The sequence below is a fragment of the Bombina bombina genome, chromosome 10 (genome assembly GCF_027579735.1).
Source record: "Bombina bombina isolate aBomBom1 chromosome 10, aBomBom1.pri, whole genome shotgun sequence".
NCBI classification, from domain to species: domain Eukaryota; kingdom Metazoa; phylum Chordata; class Amphibia; order Anura; family Bombinatoridae; genus Bombina; species Bombina bombina.
Window position 1 is genome coordinate 11,838,455 of NC_069508.1, and position 26,069 is coordinate 11,864,523.

The 26,069-nt window shown below is 38.8% G+C and overlaps 1 protein-coding gene across 4 annotated transcripts in view; it reads right to left on the reverse strand.

Annotated features, from left to right (window-relative positions):
• Nucleotides 1–26,069, reverse strand: part of VAV3 (vav guanine nucleotide exchange factor 3) — a 300,764-nt gene that overhangs the window by 45,496 nt on the left and 229,199 nt on the right. For all 4 annotated transcript variants that reach the window (XM_053693780.1, XM_053693781.1, XM_053693784.1 and 1 more), the window contains exons 20-25: nt 14,039–14,081; nt 12,655–12,791; nt 9,412–9,477; nt 8,929–8,963; nt 8,729–8,845; nt 6,656–6,743 (exon numbers count right to left, since the gene is read on the reverse strand). In XM_053693780.1, coding sequence (XP_053549755.1) covers nt 6,656–6,743; nt 8,729–8,845; nt 8,929–8,963; nt 9,412–9,477; nt 12,655–12,791; nt 14,039–14,081 — 486 coding nt within the window. The remainder of the gene's footprint in view (nt 1–6,655; nt 6,744–8,728; nt 8,846–8,928; nt 8,964–9,411; nt 9,478–12,654; nt 12,792–14,038; nt 14,082–26,069) is intronic.

Here is a 26,069-nt window from a genome sequence, read left to right on the forward strand (position 1 = left end):
CTTTGGGGCAGGGTCTCAGTATATATCACTAGACTGTAAGCTCTTTGGGGCAGGGTCTCAGTATATATCACTAGACTGTAAGCTCTTTGGGGCAGGGTCTCAGTATATACCACTAGACTGTAAGCTCTTTGGGGCAGGGTCTCAGTATATATCACTAGACTGTAAGCTCTTTGGGGCAGGGTCTCAGTATATATCACTAGACTGTAAGCTCTTTGGGGCAGGGTCTCAGTATATATCACTAGACTGTAAGCTCCTTGGGACAGGGTCTCAGTATATATCACTAGACTGTAAGCTCTTTGGGGCAGGGTCTCAGTATATATCACTAGACTGTAAGCTCCTTGGGACAGGGTCTCAGTATATATCACTAGACTGTAAGCTCTTTGGGGCAGGGTCTCAGTATATATCACTAGACTGTAAGCTCTTTGGGACAGGGTCTCAGTATATATCACTAGACTGTAAGCTCCTTGGGGCAGGGTCTCAGTATATATCACTAGACTGTAAGCTCTTTGGGGCAGGGTCTCAGTATATATCACTAGACTGTAAGCTCCTTGGGACAGGGTCTCAGTATATATCACTAGACTGTAAGCTCTTTGGGGCAGGGTCTCAGTATATATCACTAGACTGTAAGCTCTTTGAGGCAGGGTCTCAGTATATATCACTAGACTGTAAGCTCTTTGGGGCAGGGTCTCAGTATATATCACTAGACTGTAAGCTCCTTGGGACAGGGTCTCAGTATATATCACTAGACTGTAAGCTCTTTGGGGCAGGGTCTCAGTATATATCACTAGACTGTAAGCTCCTTGGGACAGGGTCTCAGTATATATCACTAGACTGTAAGCTCTTTGGGGCAGGGTCTCAGTATATATCACTAGACTGTAAGCTCTTTGGGGCAGGGTCTCAGTATATATCACTAGACTGTAAGCTCCTTGGGACAGGGTCTCAGTATATATCACTAGACTGTAAGCTCTTTGGGACAGGGTCTCAGTATATATCACTAGACTGTAAGCTCTTTGGGGCAGGGTCTCAGTATATATCACTAGACTGTAAGCTCCTTGGGACAGGGTCTCAGTATATATCACTAGACTGTAAGCTCTTTGGGGCAGGGTCTCAGTATATATCACTAGACTGTAAGCTCTTTGGGGCAGGGTCTCAGTATATATCACTAGACTGTAAGCTCCTTGGGACAGGGTCTCAGTATATATCACTAGACTGTAAGCTCCTTGGGGCAGGGTCTCAGTATATATCACTAGACTGTAAGCTCTTTGGGGCAGGGTCTCAGTATATATCACTAGACTGTAAGCTCCTTGGGACAGGGTCTCAGTATATATCACTAGACTGTAAGCTCCTTGGGACAGGGTCTCAGTATATATCACTAGACTGTAAGCTCCTTGGGACAGGGTCTCAGTATATATCACTAGACTGTAAGCTCCTTGGGACAGGGTCTCAGTATATATCACTAGACTGTAAGCTCTTTGGGGCAGGGTCTCAGTATATATCACTAGACTGTAAGCTCTTTGGGGCAGGGTCTCAGTATATATCACTAGACTGTAAGCTCCTTGGGGCAGGGTCTCAGTATATATCACTAGACTGTAAGCTCCTTGGGGCAGGGTCTCAGTATATATCACTAGACTGTAAGCTCTTTGGGGCAGGGTCTCAGTATATATCACTAGACTGTAAGCTCCTTGGGCAGGGTCTCAGTATATATCACTAGACTGTAAGCTCCTTGGGCAGGGTCTCAGTATATATCACTAGACTGTAAGCTCCTTGGGGCAGGGTCTCAGTATATATCACTAGACTGTAAGCTCCTTGGGGCAGGGTCTCAGTATATACCACTAGATTGTAAGCTCTTTGGGGCAGGGTCTCAGTATATATCACTAGACTGTAAGCTCCTTGGGGCAGGGTCTCAGTATATATCACTAGACTGTAAGCTCTTTGGGGCAGGGTCTCAGTATATATCACTAGACTGTAAGCTCTTTGGGGCAGGGTCTCAGTATATATCACTAGACTGTAAGCTCCTTGGGACAGGGTCTCAGTATATATCACTAGACTGTAAGCTCCTAGGGACAGGGTCTCAGTATATATCACTAGACTGTAAGCTCCTAGGGACAGGGTCTCAGTATATATCACTAGACTGTAAGCTCCTTGGGACAGAGTCTCAGTATATACCACTAGACTGTAAGCTCCTTGGGACAGGGTCTCAGTATATACCACTAGACTGTAAGCTCTTTGGGGCAGGGTCTCAGTATATATCACTAGACTGTAAGCTCTTTGGGGCAGGGTCTCAGTATATATCACTAGACCGTAAGCTCCTTGGGACAGGGTCTCAGTATATATCACTAGACTGTAAGCTCCTTGGGACAGGGTCTCAGTATATACCACTAGACTGTAAGCTCTTTGGGGCAGGGTCTCAGTATATATCACTAGACTGTAAGCTCCTTGGGACAGGGTCTCAGTATATATCACTAGACTGTAAGCTCCTTGGGACAGGGTCTCAGTATATATCACTAGACTGTAAGCTCTTTGGGGCAGGGTCTCAGTATATATCACTAGACTGTAAGCTCTTTGGGACAGGGTCTCAGTATATATCACTAGACTGTAAGCTCCTTGGGACAGGGTCTCAGTATATATCACTAGACTGTAAGCTCCTTGGGACAGGGTCTCAGTATATATCACTAGACTGTAAGCTCTTTGGGGCAGGGTCTCAGTATATATCACTAGACTGTAAGCTCCTTGGGACAGGGTCTCAGTATATATCACTAGACTGTAAGCTCCTAGGGACAGGGTCTCAGTATATATCACTAGACTGTAAGCTCCTAGGGACAGGGTCTCAGTATATATCACTAGACTGTAAGCTCTTTGGGACAGGGTCTCAGTATATATCACTAGACTGTAAGCTCCTTGGGACAGGGTCTCAGTATATACCACTAGACTGTAAGCTCCTTGGGACAGGGTCTCAGTATATACCACTAGACTGTAAGCTCTTTGGGGCAGGGTCTCAGTATATATCACTAGACTGTAAGCTCCTTGGGACAGGGTCTCAGTATATATCACTAGACTGTAAGCTCTTTGGGGCAGGGTCTCAGTATATATCACTAGACTGTAAGCTCCTTGGGACAGGGTCTCAGTATATATCACTAGACTGTAAGCTCCTAGGGACAGGGTCTCAGTATATATCACTAGACTGTAAGCTCATAGGGACAGGGTCTCAGTATATATCACTAGACTGCAAGCTCTTTGGGACAGGGTCTCAGTATATATCACTAGACTGTAAGCTCCTTGGGACAGGGTCTCAGTATATACCACTAGACTGTAAGCTCCTTGGGACAGGGTCTCAGTATATACCACTAGACTGTAAGCTCTTTGGGGCAGGGTCTCAGTATATATCACTAGACTGTAAGCTCCTTGGGACAGGGTCTCAGTATATACCACTAGACTGTAAGCTCCTTGGGGCAGGGTCTCAGTATATATCACTAGACTGTAAGCTCTTTGGGGCAGGGTCTCAGTATATACCACTAGACTGTAAGCTCCTAGGGACAGGGTCTCAATATATATCACTAGACTGTAAGCTCCTTGGGACAGGGTCTCAGTATATACCACTAGACTGTAAGCTCTTTGGGGCAGGGTCTCAGTATATATCACTAGACTGTAAGCTCCTTGGGACAGGGTCTCAGTATATATCACTAGACTGTAAGCTCCTTGGGACAGGGTCTCAGTATATATCACTAGACTGTAAGCTCTTTGGGGCAGGGTCTCAGTATATATCACTAGACTGTAAGCTCTTTGGGACAGGGTCTCAGTATATATCACTAGACTGTAAGCTCCTTGGGGCAGGGTCTCAGTATATATCACTAGACTGTAAGCTCTTTGGGGCAGGGTCTCAGTATATATCACTAGACTGTAAGCTCTTTGGGGCAGGGTCTCAGTATATATCACTAGACTGTAAGCTCTTTGGGGCAGGGTCTCAGTATATATCACTAGACTGTAAGCTCTTTGGGGCAGGGTCTCAGTATATATCACTAGACTGTAAGCTCCTTGGGACAGGGTCTCAGTATATATCACTAGACTGTAAGCTCCTTGGGACAGGGTCTCAGTATATATCACTAGACTGTAAGCTCCTTGGGGCAGGGTCTCAGTATATATCACTAGACTGTAAGCTCCTTGGGGCAGGGTCTCAGTATATATCACTAGACTGTAAGCTCTTTGGGGCAGGGTCTCAGTATATATCACTAGACTGTAAGCTCCTTGGGACAGGGTCTCAGTATATATCACTAGACTGTAAGCTCCTTGGGACAGGGTCTCAGTATATATCACTAGACTGTAAGCTCTTTGGGACAGGGTCTCAGTATATATCACTAGACTGTAAGCTCTTTGGGGCAGGGTCTCAGTATATATCACTAGACTGTAAGCTCCTTGGGACAGGGTCTCAGTATATATCACTAGACTGTAAGCTCTTTGGGGCAGGGTCTCAGTATATATCACTAGACTGTAAGCTCTTTGGGGCAGGGTCTCAGTATATATCACTAGACTGTAAGCTCCTTGGGACAGGGTCTCAGTATATATCACTAGACTGTAAGCTCCTTGGGACAGGGTCTCAGTATATATCACTAGACTGTAAGCTCCTTGGGGCAGGGTCTCAGTATATATCACTAGACTGTAAGCTCCTTGGGACAGGGTCTCAGTATATATCACTAGACTGTAAGCTCCTTGGGACAGGGTCTCAGTATATATCACTAGACTGTAAGCTCTTTGGGGCAGGGTCTCAGTATATATCACTAGACTGTAAGCTCCTTGGGACAGGGTCTCAGTATATATCACTAGACTGTAAGCTCCTTGGGACAGGGTCTTTAGTATATATCACTAGACTGTAAGCTCCTTGGGGCAGGGTCTCAGTATATATCACTAGACTGTAAGCTCTTTGGGGCAGGGTCTCAGTATATATCACTAGACTGTAAGCTCCTTGGGGCAGGGTCTCAGTATATATCACTAGACTGTAAGCTCTTTGGGGCAGGGTCTCAGTATATATCACTAGACTGTAAGCTCCTTGGGACAGGGTCTCAGTATATATCACTAGACTGTAAGCTCCTTGGGACAGGGTCTCAGTATATATCACTAGACTGTAAGCTCCTTGGGGCAGGGTCTCAGTATATATCACTAGACTGTAAGCTCTTTGGGGCAGGGTCTCAGTATATATCACTAGACTGTAAGCTCTTTGGGACAGGGTCTCAGTATATATCACTAGACTGTAAGCTCTTTGGGACAGGGTCTCAGTATATATCACTAGACTGTAAGCTCTTTGGGGCAGGGTCTCAGTATATATCACTAGACTGTAAGCTCTTTGGGGCAGGGTCTCAGTATATATCACTAGACTGTAAGCTCCTAGGGACAGGGTCTCAGTATATATCACTAGACTGTAAGCTCCTAGGGACAGGGTCTCAGTATATATCACTAGACTGTAAGCTCCTTGGGACAGGGTCTCAGTATATACCACTAGACTGTAAGCTCTTTGGGGCAGGGTCTCAGTATATATCACTAGACTGTAAGCTCTTTGGGGCAGGGTCTCAGTATATATCACTAGACTGTAAGCTCTTTGGGGCAGGGTCTCAGTATATATCACTAGACTGTAAGCTCTTTGGGGCAGGGTCTCAGTATATATCACTAGACTGTAAGCTCCTAGGGACAGGGTCTCAGTATATATCACTAGACTGTAAGCTCCTTGGGGCAGGGTCTCAGTATATATCACTAGACTGTAAGCTCCTTGGGACAGCGTCTCAGTATATATCACTAGACTGTAAGCTCCTTGGGACAGGGTCTCAGTATATATCACTAGACTGTAAGCTCTTTGGGGCAGGGTCTCAGTATATATCACTAGACTGTAAGCTCCTTGGGACAGGGTCTCAGTATATACCACTAGATTGTAAGCTCTTTGGGGCAGGGGCAATCCTCTGTGTACTGATTACAATTTCACCACAATCCATGATACTAACAATATTCAACTTTCTGATCAAATTATTTCTTGGCTGTTTAATTCAGCACCAGAGAGAGTAAGCTCCCTAATCAGGGGGTTTAGCTGGAATTAGTGCAAATCTCACAAGTCCTGGATATTCTCGTACAATTAAAGGGGCATGAGCTTAATTTACTTCTATTATCACATTTGTTTTGTGATCTTAGTATCTTTTGATGAAAAAGATACCTAGGTAGGCTCGGGAGCTGCTGATTGGTGGCTGCACATACAGTATATGCCTCATGTCATTGGCTCACCTGTGTTCAGCTAGCTCCCAGTAGTGCATTGCTGCACATTCAAGAACAGATAACAAAGAGAATGAAGACAATTAGATAATAGAAAGTTGTATAAAATTGTATTCTGTATCCGAGTCATGGAAGATACATTTGGGTTTCGTGTCCCTTTAAGGGAATGAGAGCAACAGAGGTATTGGAGAGACTTTGTCTTATAAGTGCTCAGGATTTGTTGCTAATCCAGGAAACTGTCTAGAAAAGGACAAGAAATATCTGGACCTGTATGAGAGAGCACATTTGGGTGTTTTTGGGGGGTTCTGTACTTGCAGCCAACCACAAGTTTACCTGAGTCCTGGGGAGAGTTTGACAAAGAACACATCACTGTGACAATTTAAGCTAAAAAAGCCGGATCAATGCTTACCAATAAACTTTTAAATTTCCTATTTTCCGCAATGTAAAAAAAGCCGTCTCTCGTTAAGATCTTGATGTGCTTCACCTCGTTGTTATACCTGCGGGCAAAACATAACTTCTGAATATAAATTTGCTTTTAATCAGCCCAGGATCAATAACTACCTGGAGGCGACCCCAACCTCGCAGCAGATTCATTGCTGCGGTAGAATGAATGTCCCCCAATACAGGGCTGACAAGTCATTAGCACTTTATATTTAGCTGGGCGCAGACAAAATGCAGCAGGTGCCGAAAGATCATATTTAAATCCAATTAGTCGTTTATATGCGGCTCGATTACATTCTGTTTACGTGCGGTTGTGGCAACTCATTCACATGCATGAGAGCTACAGAAGTTTCTTACGTTTTACAAAAACTTCACAACTGCCTTAAATCCTGATAGTATCGCACAAAGCGAGAGATGAGGGGCAGAATCTGGCAGGCAGACAAAGGGACATAGAGGTGACAGAGAAGTGACAGACATGGGTAGGATACAGTGTAATTTGAGACATATTCATATGACAGAGAGTGACAGACAGACAGATGAGACAGACACAGAGAGATGAGACAGATGAGACAGACACAGACAGATGAGACAGATGAGACAGACACAGAGAGATGAAACAGATAGAGACAGATGAGACAGACACAGACAGATGAGACAGATACAGACAGATGAGACAGATGAGACAGACACAGACAGATGAAGCAGACACAGACAGATGAGACAGACACAGACAGATGAAGCAGACACAGACAGATGAGACAGGCACAGACAGATGACACAGGCACAGACAGATGAGACAGACACAGACAGATGAGAAAGACACAGACAGATGAGAAAGACACATACAGATGAGACAGACACAGACAGATGAGACAGACACATACAGATGAGACAGATACAGACAGATGAGACAGATACAGACAGATGAGACAGATGAAACAGACACAGACAGATGAGACAGACACACAAAGACACAGACAGATGAGAAAGACACAGACAGATGAGACAAACACAGACAGATGAGACAGATACAGACAGATGACACAGACACAGACAGATGAGACAGACAGATGACACAGACACAGACAAATGAGAAAGATACAGACAGATGAGACAGACACAGACAGATGACACAGACACAGACAGATGACACAGACACAGACAGACGAGACAAATACAGACAGATGAGACAGATACAGACAAATACAGACAGATGACACAGACAGATGAGACAGACACATAGATGGATTGGAGAGAAATCACACAAATTCTTTGGAGGTTTTTTTTTAAACCTTATACTGTAATGTAGGGTTCTCTCCTTCACTGCATAGTAACATAAACATGTCTCAAGATAAAATTTGTGTTTCTAAATTGTTTTGAGGGGTCTTGTCATACTGACGAGACTTTTTAGATCATCTCACCTTTTCAGATAGTTTTACGCCATCAGGCCCAGGAATTCTAAATTTTACATGGGAGAGAGGTAACTGGAGAACCCGTGGGGCTTATATAAAGTCTTAGTTTGCATCAATTACAAATTAAACTAAAATATTTTCACTACAATTTTACTTGATTTTTTCTATATTTTAGTATATATTACTTCTCTGTTAGTTAAAATAAGTGTATTGTGAATTTTGAGCAAACTTCACCTGCATACAGCTGGCGAGACAAATCAATGAGTACAGCTTGTTTAAAATGCTTATAACATTTCACAAGACTTGTAAGAGAACTTAAGACATACCCTGGGAACTCCTTTGTTCAGCCCAGGGAACTGCCCTGTCCCTCACACTTTCTAAAACCTGTCAGTTTTATTTTATATTACAGCAAATACAAAGTGCAATGTAATTTGTAAAAGCTACACAGAAATATACAAAGTATAATCCTAGGTTATTAAAGTAACACAGATACTTTCAAAGCAAAATCAGAATTTGTAAAATTAAAATCACTGCTAGATCTAAATATAAATGTAAATCTAAATGTATTAAAAAATAAAAGAGAAAGTGCAAAACTTAAATGTAAAATTACTGAAAGGACCCAGTCTCACTTGATACTGATTGCGTACTCCCCACTTTCCTTAGTCCTGTGCCGGATGAGGTAGGTACTGTTTTCCCTGTTCATAAGTTCGTCTTCCGCTTGCAATCGTTCCATTGCGCCTGAGTACCTGAGGAAATTAAATTGGATTATGTAGTGACTCATTTCACTACCAGCACGTTTGTTATATACAAGTGATGGTATATAACTCACCAGGGCTGGCCGGAATAATCCACTGGCTTTGGCACCTGGCAAGGAAAGACATATATATATATATCTGTATTAGACAACCAACAGTATATTCACTGGGCACAATTCCCTGAAGTGCACTCCTACTTCACCAGTCCCTCATTAGTTTGTGTAGCTTCTTCATTAAAGAGATTTTTGAGTCTCAGCGAATCAGCTATATAGTATAACATAGGGACTGGTGAGGTCGGTGCTGTAGAACTGAGACTGTGCGCTCCATGCGGTGTAGCTCAAATAGCTTCAGTTCTAACCCTCATTACCCTGAGAGTCACTGGGTAAAGATGAATCCTTAGAAAACTAAAAACACAGGAAGGTATCTGAATCTTGTGCATAGTGGCAGACACATACAATAGGATACGGCAACATTGTACATTTATCAAGTAAAGACAAAGATTATCAAAGAATTGAAATCTGCTCATATCAGTCACATAACCATCCCCAGATACTCACACATGGAGAAGGTTTCACAAAGTCACATGGGAAAAAGCCGATTTCTGACGTGACTACATTTCTACCCTATAAAGGCAAAAGAAACCAAAGGATGTTATCAGAACACGTCTGATCCTTATTTACTCCTTTACTATATTTACTTAAATAAATAATAATACACCAAAGACTATATGGAGAGATACGAGTTATAAAGGGAGGGTTATACAGTGCAATAGGAGGAGTTATAGGGAGGGTTATATGGTGCAATAGGAGGAGTTATAGGGAGGGGTATATGGTGCAATAGGAGGAGTTATAGGGAGGGTTATATGGTGCAATAGGAGGTGTTATAGGGAGGGTTATATGTGCAATAGGAAGTGTTATAGGGAGGGTTATATGGTGCAATAGGAGGAGTTATAGGGAGTGTTATATGGTGCAATAGGAGGAGTTATAGGGAGGGTTATACGGTGCAATAGGAGGAGTTATAAGGAGGGTTATATGGTGCAATATAAGGAGTTATAGGGAGGGTTATATGGTGCAATAGGAGGAGTTATAGGGAGGGTTATATGGTGCAATAGGAGGAGTTATAGGGAGGGTTATACGGTGCAATAGGAGGAGTTATAGGGAAGGTTATATGGTGCAATAGGAGGAGTTATAGGGAGCTTTATATGGTGCAATAGGAGGAGTTATAGGGAGGGTTATATGGTGCAATAGGAGGAGTTATAGGGAGGGTAATATGGTACAATAGGAGGAGTTATAGGGAGGGTTATATGGTGCAATAGGAGGAGTTATAGAGAGGGTTATATGGTGCAATAGGAGGAGTTATAGGGAAGGTTATATGGTGCAATAGGAGGAGTTATAGAGAGGGTTATATGGAACAATAGGAGGAGTTATAGGGAGGGTTATATGGTGCAATAGGTGGAGTTATAGGGAGGGGTATATGGTGCAATAGGAGGAGTAATAGGGAGGAGTATATGGTGCAATAGGAGGAGTTATAGGGAGGAGTATATGGTGCAATAGGAGGAGTAATAGGGAGGGTTATATGGTGCAATAGGAGGAGTTATAGGGAGAGTTATATGGTGCAATAGGAGGAGTTATAGGGAGTGTTATATGGTGCAATAGGAGGAGTAATAGGGAGGGTTATATGGTGCAATAGGAGGAGTTATAGGGAGGGTTATATGGTGCAATAAGAGGAGATATAGAGGGGTTATATGGTACAATAGGAGGAGTTATAGGGAGAGTTATATGGTACAATAGGAGGAGTTATAGGGAGAGTTGTATGGTAGAATAGGAGTTATATGGAGGGTTATATGGTACAATAGGAGGAGTTATAGGGAGGGTTATATGGTGCAATAGGAGGAGTTATAGGGAGGGTTATATGGTGCAATAGGAGGAGTTATAGGGAGGGTTATATGGTGTAATAGGAGGAGTTATAGGGAGGGTTATATGGTGCAATAGGAGTAGTTATAGGGAGGGTTATATGGTAAAATAGGAGGAGTTATAGGGAGGGTTATATGGTGCAATAGGAGGAGTTATATGGATGGTTATATGGTGTAATAGGAGGAGTTATAGAGAGGGTTATATGGTGCAATAGGAGGAGTTATAGGGAGGGTTATATGGTGCAATAGGAGGAGTTATAGGGAGGGTTATATGGTGCAATAGGAGGGGTTATAGAGAGAGAGTTATATGGCACAATAGGAAAAGTTATAGGAAGGGCTATATGGTGCAATAGGAGGAGTTATAGGGAGGGTCATATGGTACAATAGGAGGAGTTATAGGGAGGGTTATATGGTGCAATAGGAGCAGTTATAGGGAGGGTTATATGGTGCAATAGGAGGAGTTATAGGGAGAGTTATATGGTAGAATAGGAGGAGTTATAGGGAGAGTTGTATGGTAGAGAGTTATATGGAGGGTTATATGGTACAATAGGAGGAGTTATAGGGAGGGTTATATGGTAAAAAAGGAGGAGTTATAGGGAGAGTTATATGGTACAATAGGAGGAGTTATAGGGAGGGTTATATGGTAAAAAAGGAGGAGTTATAGGGAGAGTTGTATGGTAGAATAGGAGGAGTTATATGGAGGGTTATATGGTAAAATAGGAGGAGTTATAGGGAGGGTTATATGATGCAATAGGAGGAGTTATAGGGAGGGTTATATGGTGCAATAAGATGAGTTATAGGGGGGGTTATATGGTAGAATAGGAGGAGTTATATGGAGGGTTATATGGTGCAATAGGAGGAGTTATAGGGAGGGTTATATGGTGCAATAGGAGGAGTTATAGGGGGGGTTATATGGTGCAATAGGAGGAGTTATAGGGGGGGTTATATGGTGCAATAGGAGGAGTTATAGGGAGAGTTATATAGTGCAATAGGAGGAGTTATAGGGAGAGTTATATGATACAATAGGAGGAGTTATAGGGAGAGTTATATGATACAATAGGAGGAGTTATAGGGAGAGTTATATGGTGCAAAAGGAGGAGTTATAGGGAGGGTTATATGATACAATAGGAGGAGTTATAGGGAGAGTTATATGGTGCAAAAGGAGGAGTTATAGGGAGGGTTATATGATACAATAGGAGGAGTTATAGGGAGAGTTATATGATACAATAGGAGGAGTTATAGGGAGAGTTATATGGTGCAAAAGTAGGAGTTATAGGGAGGGTTATATGATGCAATAGGAGGAGTTATAGGGAGTGTTATATGGTGCAATAGGAGGAGTTATAGGGAAGGTTATATGGTGCAATAGGAGGAGTTATAGGGAGGGTTATATGATGCAATAGGAGTAGTTATAGGGAGGGTTATATGGTGCAATAGGAGGAGTTATAGGGAGAGTTATATGATACAATAGGAGGAGTTATAGGGAGGGTTATATGGTGCAATAGGAGGAGTTATAGGGGGGGGTTATATGGTACAATAGGAGGAGTTATAGGGAGGGTTATATGGTACAATAGGAGGAGTTATAGGGAGAGTTATATGGTAGAATAGGAGGAGTTATAGGGAGGGTTATATGGTGCAATAGGATGAGTTATAGGTAGGGTTATATGGTGCAATAGGAGGAGTTATAGGGAGGGTTATATGATACAATAGAAGGAGTTATAGGGAGGGTTATATGGTACAATTGGAGGAGTTATATGGAGGGTTATATGGTGCAATAGGAGGAGTTATAGGGAGGGTTATATGGTGCAATAGGAGGAGTTATAGGGAGGGTTATAAAGTAATATAAGAGACATTATTATTAATATTAATCATTTTATAAAGTATTCTGTACCTGCCAGTATAAACTACGTGCATCTGCTCGCATTAACTCGATTGTGTCTCCTATATGAATATCCAGCGCTGGGCCGTCACCTGCTGGGGGTGGAGGGAACCCACTGTAATTCCTAATTACCTGCATTTTTGGTAAACCTTAAAATAAAATAAAAACAAATATAAATACATAACCATCCACAATTATTTACAGAACCACATGAAGTCTTAAAGGGACATGAAACCCAAATTTTTTCTTTTATGATTTAGAAAGAGCAGGCAATTTTAAACAACTTTCTAATTTACTTCTATTATCTAATTTGCTTTATTCTCTTGATATACTGTGCTGAAAAGCATATCTAGATAAGCTCAGTAGCTGCTGATTGGTTGCTGTACATAGATGCCTCATATGATTGGCTCACCCACGTGCATTGCTATTTCTTCAACAAAGGATATCTAAATAATGAAGCAAACTAGATAATAGAAGTAAATTGAAATGTTGTTTAAAATTGTATTCTCTACTTGAATCCTGAAAGAAAATTGTTGGGTTTAGTGTCCCTTTAAGATATTATTATTATCAGGTTCCGCAGTGCTATGAACATGGGTGGTATATACAAAAAATGATTACAGGGAACAAATGGGGAGAGAGGGTCCTGCCGAGAGTTGCACTGTTGTAGTCAGCTTTTATGAAGGTGAACTACAAACAGCTGGGCTCATAGGCTTACATGCTATGGGGTTTTAGGGGATAGCAGTGGAGATAGGAAGATATTTACCCTACTTTATTATGAAAATAATCTAGTATTTATATTCCAGGCTAGAGACGTTTTTATATATTGACACTTGCCCAGTAGTCGGCCAGTCAGCAATAGGACAATGTCACCAAACCTTTAAAATAACATTTTGGAGAATAGGACAATTGTATGGAAGTTTTCCCAGCAGACAATAAGCACATTTATGTCACAAGCCACATTTTTATATTTCTTTTTCTCAGATTGAGATCTTGAAATAATACTGTGTGTATACAAGCTGTGAGTGTCCCTTTCATGCAGAAGTAATTCTGTTTATTTGGAAATGTCTTCATTGGCTTGTAAATATTGTGACAGATGATGCGACTGTATCTGCGAGACGACAAACGTGCTAGTTGGCGCTAACAGAAATCACACATCCACTAATTTAATTTATTTTAAAATAAGCTCAGTTTATGTAAATAGTAGAAATCTGTCTGCAAGTGTCTCACATACTTATACTAAGGGGGAGGGGGTCCTGTGTATGATATTGCACCCCAGAGAGGTCACACTCCTCACTGACAGCTAAGAACAAATCAGTTTCCATAATGTTCATCTAAAAACCCACTCGTATCGCACTATATACTATATATATATATATATATATATATCAGCACATACCTGAATCTAAGTGCCGGGACATCTTCCGAACGCCATTACGTTTCTACAAAATAAAAAAGACAATTGTAAAACCTCTAATGGACTGGAAAAAAGGTTCCCATATGTATCCCTCTTATACACCTGAACCTCTCTATACACCTAAAGCTTCCAATGCTTTAACAGGAATTGCCCCAGATACGTTTATACATTCCCTTGACCCATATAAATCTATAGGATCCCCTGCCCTATACAATTCTCTCACATACCTGCCCCAATACACTCTCAGTGCCCCAGTTATGACGCTCAGTGACATGACACAGCCGCTCTAGTGAGTGACTATGTACTTATAACCAACCTCACCAATGGGCAGTAAATAATAAGACAAAGCAGTGCAGTTACACACTAGTAGTGACAGTAAATAATAAGACAAAGCAGTGCAGTTACACACTAGTAGTGACAGTAAATAATAAGACAAAGCAGTGCAGTTACACATTAGTAGTGACAGTAAATAATAAGACAAAGCAGTGCAGTTACACACTAGTAGTGACAGTAAATAATAAGACAAAGCAGTGCAGTTACACACTAGTAGTGACAGTAAATAATAACACAACGCAGTGCAGTTACACACTAGTAGTGACAGTAAATAATAAGACAAAGCAGTGCAGTTACACACTAGTAGTGACAGTAAATAATAAGACAAAGCAGTGCAGTTACACACTAGTAGTGACAGTAAATAATAAGACAAAGCAGTGCAGTTACACACTAGTAGTGACAGTAAATAATAAGACAAAGCAGTGCAGTTACACACTAGTAGTGACAGTAAATAATAAGACAAAGCAGTGCAGTTACACACTAGTAGTGACAGTAAATAATAACACAAGGCAGTGCAGTTACACAATAGTAGTGACAGTAAATAATAACACAAGGCAGTGCAGTTACACACTAGTAGTGATAGTAAATAATAACACAAAGCAGTGCAGTTACACACTGGTACTGACAGTAAATAATAACACAAAGCAGTGCAGTTACACACTAGTAGTGACAGTAAATAATAATAACACAAAGCAGTGCAGTTACACACTAGTACTGACAGTAAATAATAACACAACGCAGTGCAGTTACACACTAGTAGTGACAGTAAATAATAATAACACAAAGCAGTGCAGTTACACACTAGTACTGACAGTAAATAATAACACAACGCAGTGCAGTTACACACTAGTACTGACAGTAAATAATAACACAAAGCAGTGTAGTTACACACTAGCAGTGACAGTAAATAATAATAACACAAAGCAGTGCAGTTACACACTAGTAGTGACAGTAAATAATAACACAAAGCAGTAAATAATAACACAAAACAGTGCAGTTACACACTAGTAGTGACAGTAAATAATAACACAAAGCAGTAAATAATAACACAAAGCAGTGCAGTTACACACTAGTAGTGACAGTAAATAATAACACAAAGCAGTGCAGTTACACACTAGTAGTGACAGTAAATAATAACACAAAGCAGTAAATAATAACACAAAGCAGTGCAGTTACACACTAGTAGTGATAGTAAATAATAACACAAAGCAGTATAGTTACACACTAGTAGTGACAGTAAATAATAACACAAAGCAGTGCAGTTACACACTAGTAGTGACAGTAAATAATAACACAAAGCAGTGCAGTTACACAATAGTAGTGACAGTAAATAATAACACAAGGCAGTGCAGTTACACACTAGTAGTGATAGTAAATAATAACACAAAGCAGTATAGTTACACACTAGTAGTGACAGTAAATAATAACACAAAGCAGTGCAGTTACACACTAGTAGTGATAGTAAATAATAACACAAAGCAGTGCAGTTACACACTAGTAGTGACAGTAAATAATAACACAAAGCAGTGCTGTTACACACTAGTAGTGACAGTAAATAATAACACAAAGCAGTGCAGTTACACACTAGTAGTGACAGTAAATAATAAGACAAAGCAGTGCAGTTACACACTAGTAGTGACAGTAAATAATAAGACAAAGCAGTGCAGTTACACACTAGTAGTGACAGTAAATAATAACACAAAGCAGTGCAGTTACACACTAGTAGTGACAGTAAATAATAAGACAAAGCAGTGCAGTTACACACTAGTAGTGACAGTAAATAATAAGACAAAGCAGTGCAGTTACACACTAGTAGTGACAGTAAATAATAAGACAAAGCAGTGCAGTTACACACTAGTAGTGACAGTAAATAATAAGACAAAGCAGTGCAGTTACACACTAGTAGTGACAGTAAATAATAACACAAGGCAGTGCAGTTACACAATAGTAGTGACAGTAAATAATAACACAAGGCAGTGCAGTTACACACTAGTAGTGATAGTAAATAATAACACAAAGCAGTGCAGTTACACACTGGTACTGACAGTAAATAATAACACAAAGCAGTGCAGTTACACACTAGTAGTGACAATAAATAATAATAACACAAAGCAGTGCAGTTACACACTAGTACTGACAGTAAATAATAACAAAACGCAGTGCAGTTACACACTAGTAGTGACAGTAAATAATAATAACACAAAGCAGTGCAGTTACACACTAGTACTGACAGTAAATAATAACACAACGCAGTGCAGTTACACACTAGTACTGACAGTAAATAATAAAACAAAGCAGTGTAGTTACACACTAGTAGTGACAGTAAATAATAATAACACAAAGCAGTGCAGTTACACACTAGCACTGACAGTAAATAATAACACAACGCAATGCAGTTACACACTAGTACTGACAGTAAATAATAACACAAAGCAGTGCAGTTACACACTAGTAGTGACAGTAAATAATAACACAAAGCAGTAAATAATAACACAAAACAGTGCAGTTACACACTAGTAGTGACAGTAAATAATAACACAAAGCAGTAAATAATAACACAAAGCAGTGCAGTTACACACTAGTAGTGACAGTAAATAATAACACAAAGCAGTGCAGTTACACACTAGTAGTGACAGTAAATAATAACACAAAGCAGTGCAGTTACACACTAGTAGTGACAGTAAATAATAACACAAAGCAGTGCAGTTACACAATAGTAGTGACAGTAAATAATAACACAAGGCAGTGCAGTTACACACTAGTAGTGATAGTAAATAATAACACAAAGCAGTATAGTTACACACTAGTAGTGACAGTAAATAATAACACAAAGCAGTGCAGTTACACACTAGTAGTGATAGTAAATAATAACACAAAGCAGTGCAGTTACACACTAGTAGTGACAGTAAATAATAACACAAAGCAGTATAGTTACACACTAGTAGTGACAGTAAATAATAACACAAAGCAGTGCTGTTACACACTAGTAGTGACAGTAAATAATAACACAAAGCAGTGCAGTTACACACTAGTAGTGACAGTAAATAATAACACAAAGCAGTGCAGTTACACACTAGTAGTGAGAGTAAATAATAAGACAAAGCAGTGCAGTTACACACTAGTAGTGACAGTAAATAATAAGACAAAGCAGTGCAGTTACACACTAGTAGTGACAGTAAATAATAACACAAAGCAGTGCAGTTACACACTAGTAGTGACAGTAAATAATAACACAAAGCAGTGCAGTTACACACTAGTAGGGACAGTAAATAATAACACAAAGCAGTGCAGTTACACACTAGTAGTGACAGTAAATAATAACAAAAAGCAGTGCAGTTACACACTAGTAGTGACAGTAAATAATAATAACACAAAGTGCACTTACACACTAGTAGTGACAGTAAATAATAATAACACAAAGCAGTGCAGTTATACACTAGTAGTGACAGTAAATAATAATAACACAAAGCAGTGCAGTTACACACTAGTAGTGACAGTAAATAATAACACAAAGCAGTGCAGTTACACACTAGTAGTGACAGTAAATAATAACACAAAGCAGTGCAGTTACACACTAGTAGTGACAGTAAATAATAACACAAAGCAGTGCAGTTACACACTAGTAGTGACAGTAAATAATAACACAAAGCAGTGCAGTTACACACTAGTAGTGACAGTAAATAATAACACAAAGCAGTGCAGTTACACATTAGTAGTGAAAGTTAATAACACAAAGCAGTGCAGTTACACACTAGTAGTGACAGTATATAATAATAACACAAAGCAGTGCAGTTATACACTAGTAGTGACAGTAAATAATAACACAAAGCAATGCTGTTACACACTAGTAGTGACAGTAAATAATAACACAAAGCAGTGCAGTTACACATTAGTAGTGAAAGTTAATAATAACACAAAGCAGTAAATAATAACACAAAGCAGTGCAGTTACACACTAGTAGTGACAGTATATAATAGCACAAAGCAGTGCAGTTACACACTAGTAGTGACAGTAAATACCACAAAGCAGTGCAGTTACACACTAGTAGTGACAGTAAATAATAACACAAAGCAGTGCAGTTACACACTAGTAGTGACAGTAAATAATACCACAAAGCAGTGCAGTTACACACTAGTAGTGACAGTAAATAATAACACAAAGCAGTGCAGTTACACACTAGTAGTGACAGTAAATAATAACACAAAGCAGTGCAGTTACACACTAGTAGTGACAGTAAATAATAACACAAAGCAGTGCAGTTACACACTAGTAGGGACAGTAAATAATAACACAAAGCAGTGCAGTTACACACTAGTAGTGACAGTATATAATAGCACAAAGCAGTGCAGTTACACACTAGTAGTGACAGTAAATAATAACACAAAGCAGTATACTTACACACTAGTAGTGACAGTAAATAATAACACAAAGCAGTGCAGTTACACACTAGTAGTGACAGTAAATAATAACACAAAGCAGTGCAGTTACACACTAGTAGTGACAGTAAATAATAACACAAAGCAGTGCAGTTACACAATAGTAGTGACAGTAAATAATAACACAAGGCAGTGCAGTTACACACTAGTAGTGATAGTAAATAATAACACAAAGCAGTATAGTTACACACTAGTAGTGACAGTAAATAATAACACAAAGCAGTGCAGTTACACACTAGTAGTGACGGTAAATAATAACACAAAGCAGTGCAGTTACACACTAGTAGTGACAGTAAATAATAACACAAAGCAGTATAGTTACACACTAGTAGTGACAGTAAATAATAACACAAAGCAGTGCTGTTACACACTAGTAGTGACAGTAAATAATAACACAAAGCAGTGCAGTTACACACTAGTAGTGACAGTAAATAATAACACAAAGCAGTGCAGTTACACACTAGTAGTGACAGTAAATAATAAGGCAAAGCAGTGCAGTTACACACTAGTAGTGACAGTAAATAATAAGACAAAGCAGTGCAGTTACACACTAGTAGTGACAGTAAATAATAAGACAAAGCAGTGCAGTTACACACTAGTAGTGACAGTAAATAATAAGACAAAGCAGTGCAGTTACACACTAGTAGTGACAGTAAATAATAACACAATGCAGTGCAGTTACACACTAGTAGTGACAGTAAATAATAAGACAAAGCAGTGCAGTTACACACTAGTAGTGACAGTAAATAATAAGACAAAGCAGTGCAGTTACACACTAGTAGTGACAGTAAATAATAAGACAAAGCAGTGCAGTTACACACTAGTAGTGACAGTAAATAATAAGACAAAGCAGTGCAGTTACACACTAGTAGTGACAGTAAATAATAAGACAAAGCAGTGCAGTTACACACTAGTAGTGACAGTAAATAATAACACAAGGCAGTGCAGTTACACAATAGTAGTGACAGTAAATAATAACACAAGGCAGTGCAGTTACACACTAGTAGTGATAGTAAATAATAACACAAAGCAGTGCAGTTACACACTGGTACTGACAGTAAATAATAACACAAAGCAGTGCAGTTACACACTAGTAGTGACAATAAATAATAATAACACAAAGCAGTGCAGTTACACACTAGTACTGACAGTAAATAATAACAAAACGCAGTGCAGTTACACACTAGTAGTGACAGTAAATAATAATAACACAAAGCAGTGCAGTTACACACTAGTACTGACAGTAAATAATAACACAACGCAGTGCAGTTACACACTAGTACTGACAGTAAATAATAACACAAAGCAGTGTAGTTACACACTAGTAGTGACAGTAAATAATAATAACACAAAGCAGTGCAGTTACACACTAGCACTGACAGTAAATAATAACACAACGCAATGCAGTTACACACTAGTACTGACAGTAAATAATAACACAAAGCAGTGCAGTTACACACTAGTAGTGACAGTAAATAATAACACAAAGCAGTAAATAATAACACAAAGCAGTGCAGTTACACACTAGTAGTGACAGTAAATAATAACACAAAGCAGTGCAGTTACACACTAGTAGTGACAGTAAATAATAACACAAAGCAGTGCAGTTACACACTAGTAGTGACAGTAAATAATAACACAAAGCAGTGCAGTTACACAATAGTAGTGACAGTAAATAATAACACAAAGCAGTGCAGTTACACACTAGTACTGACAGTAAATAATAACACAAAGCAGTGCAGTTACACACTAGTAGTGACAGTAAATAATAACACAAAGCAGTAAATAATAACACAAAGCAGTGCAGTTACACACTAGTAGTGACAGTAAATAATAACACAAAGCAGTGCAGTTACACACTAGTAGTGACAGTAAATAATAACACAAAGCAGTGCAGTTACACACTAGTAGTGACAGTAAATAATAACACAAAGCAGTGCAGTTACACAATAGTAGTGACAGTAAATAATAACACAAAGCAGTGCAGTTACACACTAGTAGTGATAGTAAATAATAACACAAAGCAGTATAGTTACACACTAGTAGTGACAGTAAATAATAACACAAAGCAGTGCAGTTACACACTAGTAGTGATAGTAAATAATAACACAAAGCAGTGCAGTTACACACTAGTAGTGACAGTAAATAATAACACAAAGCAGTATAGTTACACACTAGTAGTGACAGTAAATAATAACACAAAGCAGTGCTGTTACACACTAGTAGTGACAGTAAATAATAACACAAAGCAGTGCAGTTACACACTAGTAGTGACAGTAAATAATAACACAAAGCAGTGCAGTTACACACTAGTAGTGAGAGTAAATAATAAGACAAAGCAGTGCAGTTACACACTAGTAGTGACAGTAAATAATAAGACAAAGCAGTGCAGTTACACACTAGTAGTGACAGTAAATAATAACACAAAGCAGTGCAGTTACACACTAGTAGTGACAGTAAATAATAACACAAAGCAGTGCAGTTACACACTAGTAGGGACAGTAAATAATAACACAAAGCAGTGCAGTTACACACTAGTAGTGACAGTAAATAATAACAAAAAGCAGTGCAGTTACACACTAGTAGTGACAGTAAATAATAATAACACAAAGTGCACTTACACACTAGTAGTGACAGTAAATAATAATAACACAAAGCAGTGCAGTTATACACTAGTAGTGACAGTAAATAATAATAACACAAAGCAGTGCAGTTACACACTAGTAGTGACAGTAAATAATAACACAAAGCAGTGCAGTTACACACTAGTAGTGACAGTAAATAATAACACAAAGCAGTGCAGTTACACACTAGTAGTGACAGTAAATAATAACACAAAGCAGTGCAGTTACACACTAGTAGTGACAGTAAATAATAACACAAAGCAGTGCAGTTACACACTAGTAGTGACAGTAAATAATAACACAAAGCAGTGCAGTTACACATTAGTAGTGAAAGTTAATAATAACACAAAGCAGTGCAGTTACACACTAGTAGTGACAGTATATAATAATAACACAAAGCAGTGCAGTTATACACTAGTAGTGACAGTAAATAATAACACAAAGCAATGCTGTTACACACTAGTAGTGACAGTAAATAATAACACAAAGCAGTGCAGTTACACATTAGTAGTGAAAGTTAATAATAACACAAAGCAGTAAATAATAACACAAAGCAGTGCAGTTACACAATAGTAGTGACAGTATATAATAGCACAAAGCAGTGCAGTTACACACTAGTAGTGACAGTAAATACCACAAAGCAGTGCAGTTACACACTAGTAGTGACAGTAAATAATAACACAAAGCAGTGCAGTTACACACTAGTAGTGACAGTAAATAATACCACAAAGCAGTGCAGTAAAACACACTAGTAGTGACAGTAAATAATAACACAAAGCAGTGCAGTTACACACTAGTAGTGACAGTAAATAATAACACAAAGCAGTGCAGTTACACACTAGTAGTGACAGTAAATAATAACACAAAGCAGTGCAGTTACACACTAGTAGGGACAGTAAATAATAACACAAAGCAGTGCAGTTACACACTAGTAGTGACAGTATATAATAGCACAAAGCAGTGCAGTTACACACTAGTAGTGACAGTAAATAATAACACAAAGCAGTATACTTACACACTAGTAGTGACAGTAAATAATAACACAAAGCAGTGCAGTTACACACTAGTAGTGACAGTAAATAATAACACAAAGCAGTGCAGTTACACACTAGTAGTGACAGTAAATAATAACACAAAGCAGTGCAGTTACACAATAGTAGTGACAGTAAATAATAACACAAGGCAGTGCAGTTACACACTAGTAGTGATAGTAAATAATAACACAAAGCAGTATAGTTACACACTAGTAGTGACAGTAAATAATAACACAAAGCAGTGCAGTTACACACTAGTAGTGACGGTAAATAATAACACAAAGCAGTGCAGTTACACACTAGTAGTGACAGTAAATAATAACACAAAGCAGTATAGTTACACACTAGTAGTGACAGTAAATAATAACACAAAGCAGTGCTGTTACACACTAGTAGTGACAGTAAATAATAACACAAAGCAGTGCAGTTACACACTAGTAGTGACAGTAAATAATAACACAAAGCAGTGCAGTTACACACTAGTAGTGACAGTAAATAATAAGGCAAAGCAGTGCAGTTACACACTAGTAGTGACAGTAAATAATAAGACAAAGCAGTGCAGTTACACACTAGTAGTGACAGTAAATAATAAGACAAAGCAGTGCAGTTACACACTAGTAGTGACAGTAAATAATAAGACAAAGCAGTGCAGTTACACACTAGTAGTGACAGTAAATAATAACACAATGCAGTGCAGTTACACACTAGTAGTGACAGTAAATAATAAGACAAAGCAGTGCAGTTACACACTAGTAGTGACAGTAAATAATAAGACAAAGCAGTGCAGTTACACACTAGTAGTGACAGTAAATAATAAGACAAAGCAGTGCAGTTACACACTAGTAGTGACAGTAAATAATAAGACAAAGCAGTGCAGTTACACACTAGTAGTGATAGTAAATAATAAGACAAAGCAGTGCAGTTACACACTAGAAGTGACAGTAAATAATAACACAAGGCAGTGCAGTTACACAATAGTAGTGACAGTAAATAATAACACAAGGCAGTGCAGTTACACACTAGTAGTGATAGTAAATAATAACACAAAGCAGTGCAGTTACACACTGGTACTGACAGTAAATAATAACACAAAGCAGTGCAGTTACACACTAGTAGTGACAATAAATAATAATAACACAAAGCAGTGCAGTTACACACTAGTACTGACAGTAAATAATAACACAACGCAGTGCAGTTACACACTAGTAGTGACAGTAAATAATAATAACACAAAGCAGTGCAGTTACACACTAGTACTGACAGTAAATAATAACACAACGCAGTGCAGTTACACACTAGTACTGACAGTAAATAATAACACAAAGCAGTGTAGTTACACACTAGTAGTGACAGTAAATAATAATAACACAAAGCAGTGCAGTTACACACTAGTACTGACAGTAAATAATAACACAACGCAGTGCAGTTACACACTAGTACTGACAGTAAATAATAACACAAAGCAGTGCAGTTACACACTAGTAGTGACAGTAAATAATAACACAAAGCAGTAAATAATAACACAAAGCAGTGCAGTTACACACTAGTAGTGTCAGTAAATAATAACACAAAGCAGTGCAGTTACACACTAGTAGTGACAGTAAATAATAACACAAAGCAGTGCAGTTACACAATAGTAGTGACAGTAAATAATAACACAAGGCAGTGCAGTTACACACTAGTAGTGATAGTAAATAATAACACAAAGCAGTATAGTTACACACTAGTAGTGACAGTAAATAATAACACAAAGCAGTGCAGTTACACACTAGTAGTGATAGTAAATAATAACACAAAGCAGTGCAGTTACACACTAGTAGTGACAGTAAATAATAACACAAAGCAGTATAGTTACACACTAGTAGTGACAGTAAATAATAACACAACACAGTGCAGTTACACACTAGTAGTGACAGTAAATAATAACACAAAGCAGTGCAGTTACACACTAGTAGTGACAGTAAATAATAACACAAAGCAGTGCAGTTACACACTAGTAGTGACAGTAAATAATAACACAAAGCAGTGCAGTTACACACTAGTAGTGACAGTAAATAATAACACAAAGCAGTGCAGTTACACACTAGTAGTGACAGTAAATAATAACACAAAGCAGTGCAGTTACACACTAGTAGTGACAGTAAATAATAACACAAAGCAGTGCAGTTACACACTAGTAGTGACAGTAAATAATAACACAAAGCAGTGCAGTTACACACTAGTAGTGACAGTAAATAATAAGACAAAGCAGTGCAGTTACACACTAGTAGTCGACAGTAATAATAAGACAAAGCAGTGCAGTTACACACTAGTAGTGACAGTAAATAATAACACAAAGCAGTGCTGTTACACACTAGTAGTGACAGTAAATAATAACACAAAGCAGTGCAGAGTTACACCTAGTAGTGACAGTAAATAATAACACAAAGCAGTGCAGTTACACACTAGTAGTGACCAGTAAATAATAAGACAAAGCAGTGCAGTTACACACTAGTAGTGACAGTAAATAATAAGACAAAGCAGTGCAGTTACACACTAGTAGTGTCAGTAAATAATAACACAAAGCAGTGCAGTTACCACACTAGTAGTGACAGTAAATAATAACACAAAGCAGTGCAGTTACACACTAGTAGGGACAGTAAATAATACACAAAGCAGTGCAGTTTACACTAGTAGTGACAGTAAATAATAACAAAAAGCAGTGCGTTTACACACTAGTAGTGACAGTAAATAATAATAACACAAAAGTGCACTTACACACTAGTAGTGACAGTAAATAATAATAACACAAAGCAGTGCAGTTATACACTAGTAGTGACAGTAAATAATAATAACACAAAGCAGTGCAGTTACACACTAGTAGTGACAGTAAATAATAACACAAAGCAGTGCAGTTACACACTAGTAGTGACAGTAAATAATAACACAAAGCAGTGCAGTTACACACTAGTAGTGACAGTAAATAATAACACAAAGCAGTGCAGTTACACACTAGTAGTGACAGTAAATAATAACACAAAGCAGTGCAGTTACACACTAGTAGTGACAGTAAATAATAACACAAAGCAGTGCAGTTACACATTAGTAGTGAAAGTTAATAATAACACAAAGCAGTGCAGTTACACACTAGTAGTGACAGTATATAATAATAACACAAAGCAGTGCAGTTACACACTAGTAGTGACAGTAAATAATAACACAAAGCAGTGCAGTTACACACTAGTAGTGACAGTAAATAATAACACAAAGCAATGCTGTTACACACTAGTAGTGACAGTAAATAATAACACAAAGCAGTGCAGTTACACATTAGTAGTGAAAGTTAATAATAACACAAAGCAGTAAATAATAACACAAAGCAGTGCAGTTACACACTAGTAGTGACAGTATATAATAGCACAAAGCAGTGCAGTTACACACTAGTAGTGACAGTAAATAATACCACAAAGCAGTGCAGTTACACACTAGTAGTGACAGTAAATAATAACACAAAGCAGTGCAGTTACACACTAGTAGTGACAGTAAATAATACCACAAAGCAGTGCAGTTACACACTAGTAGTGACAGTAAATAATAACACAAAGCA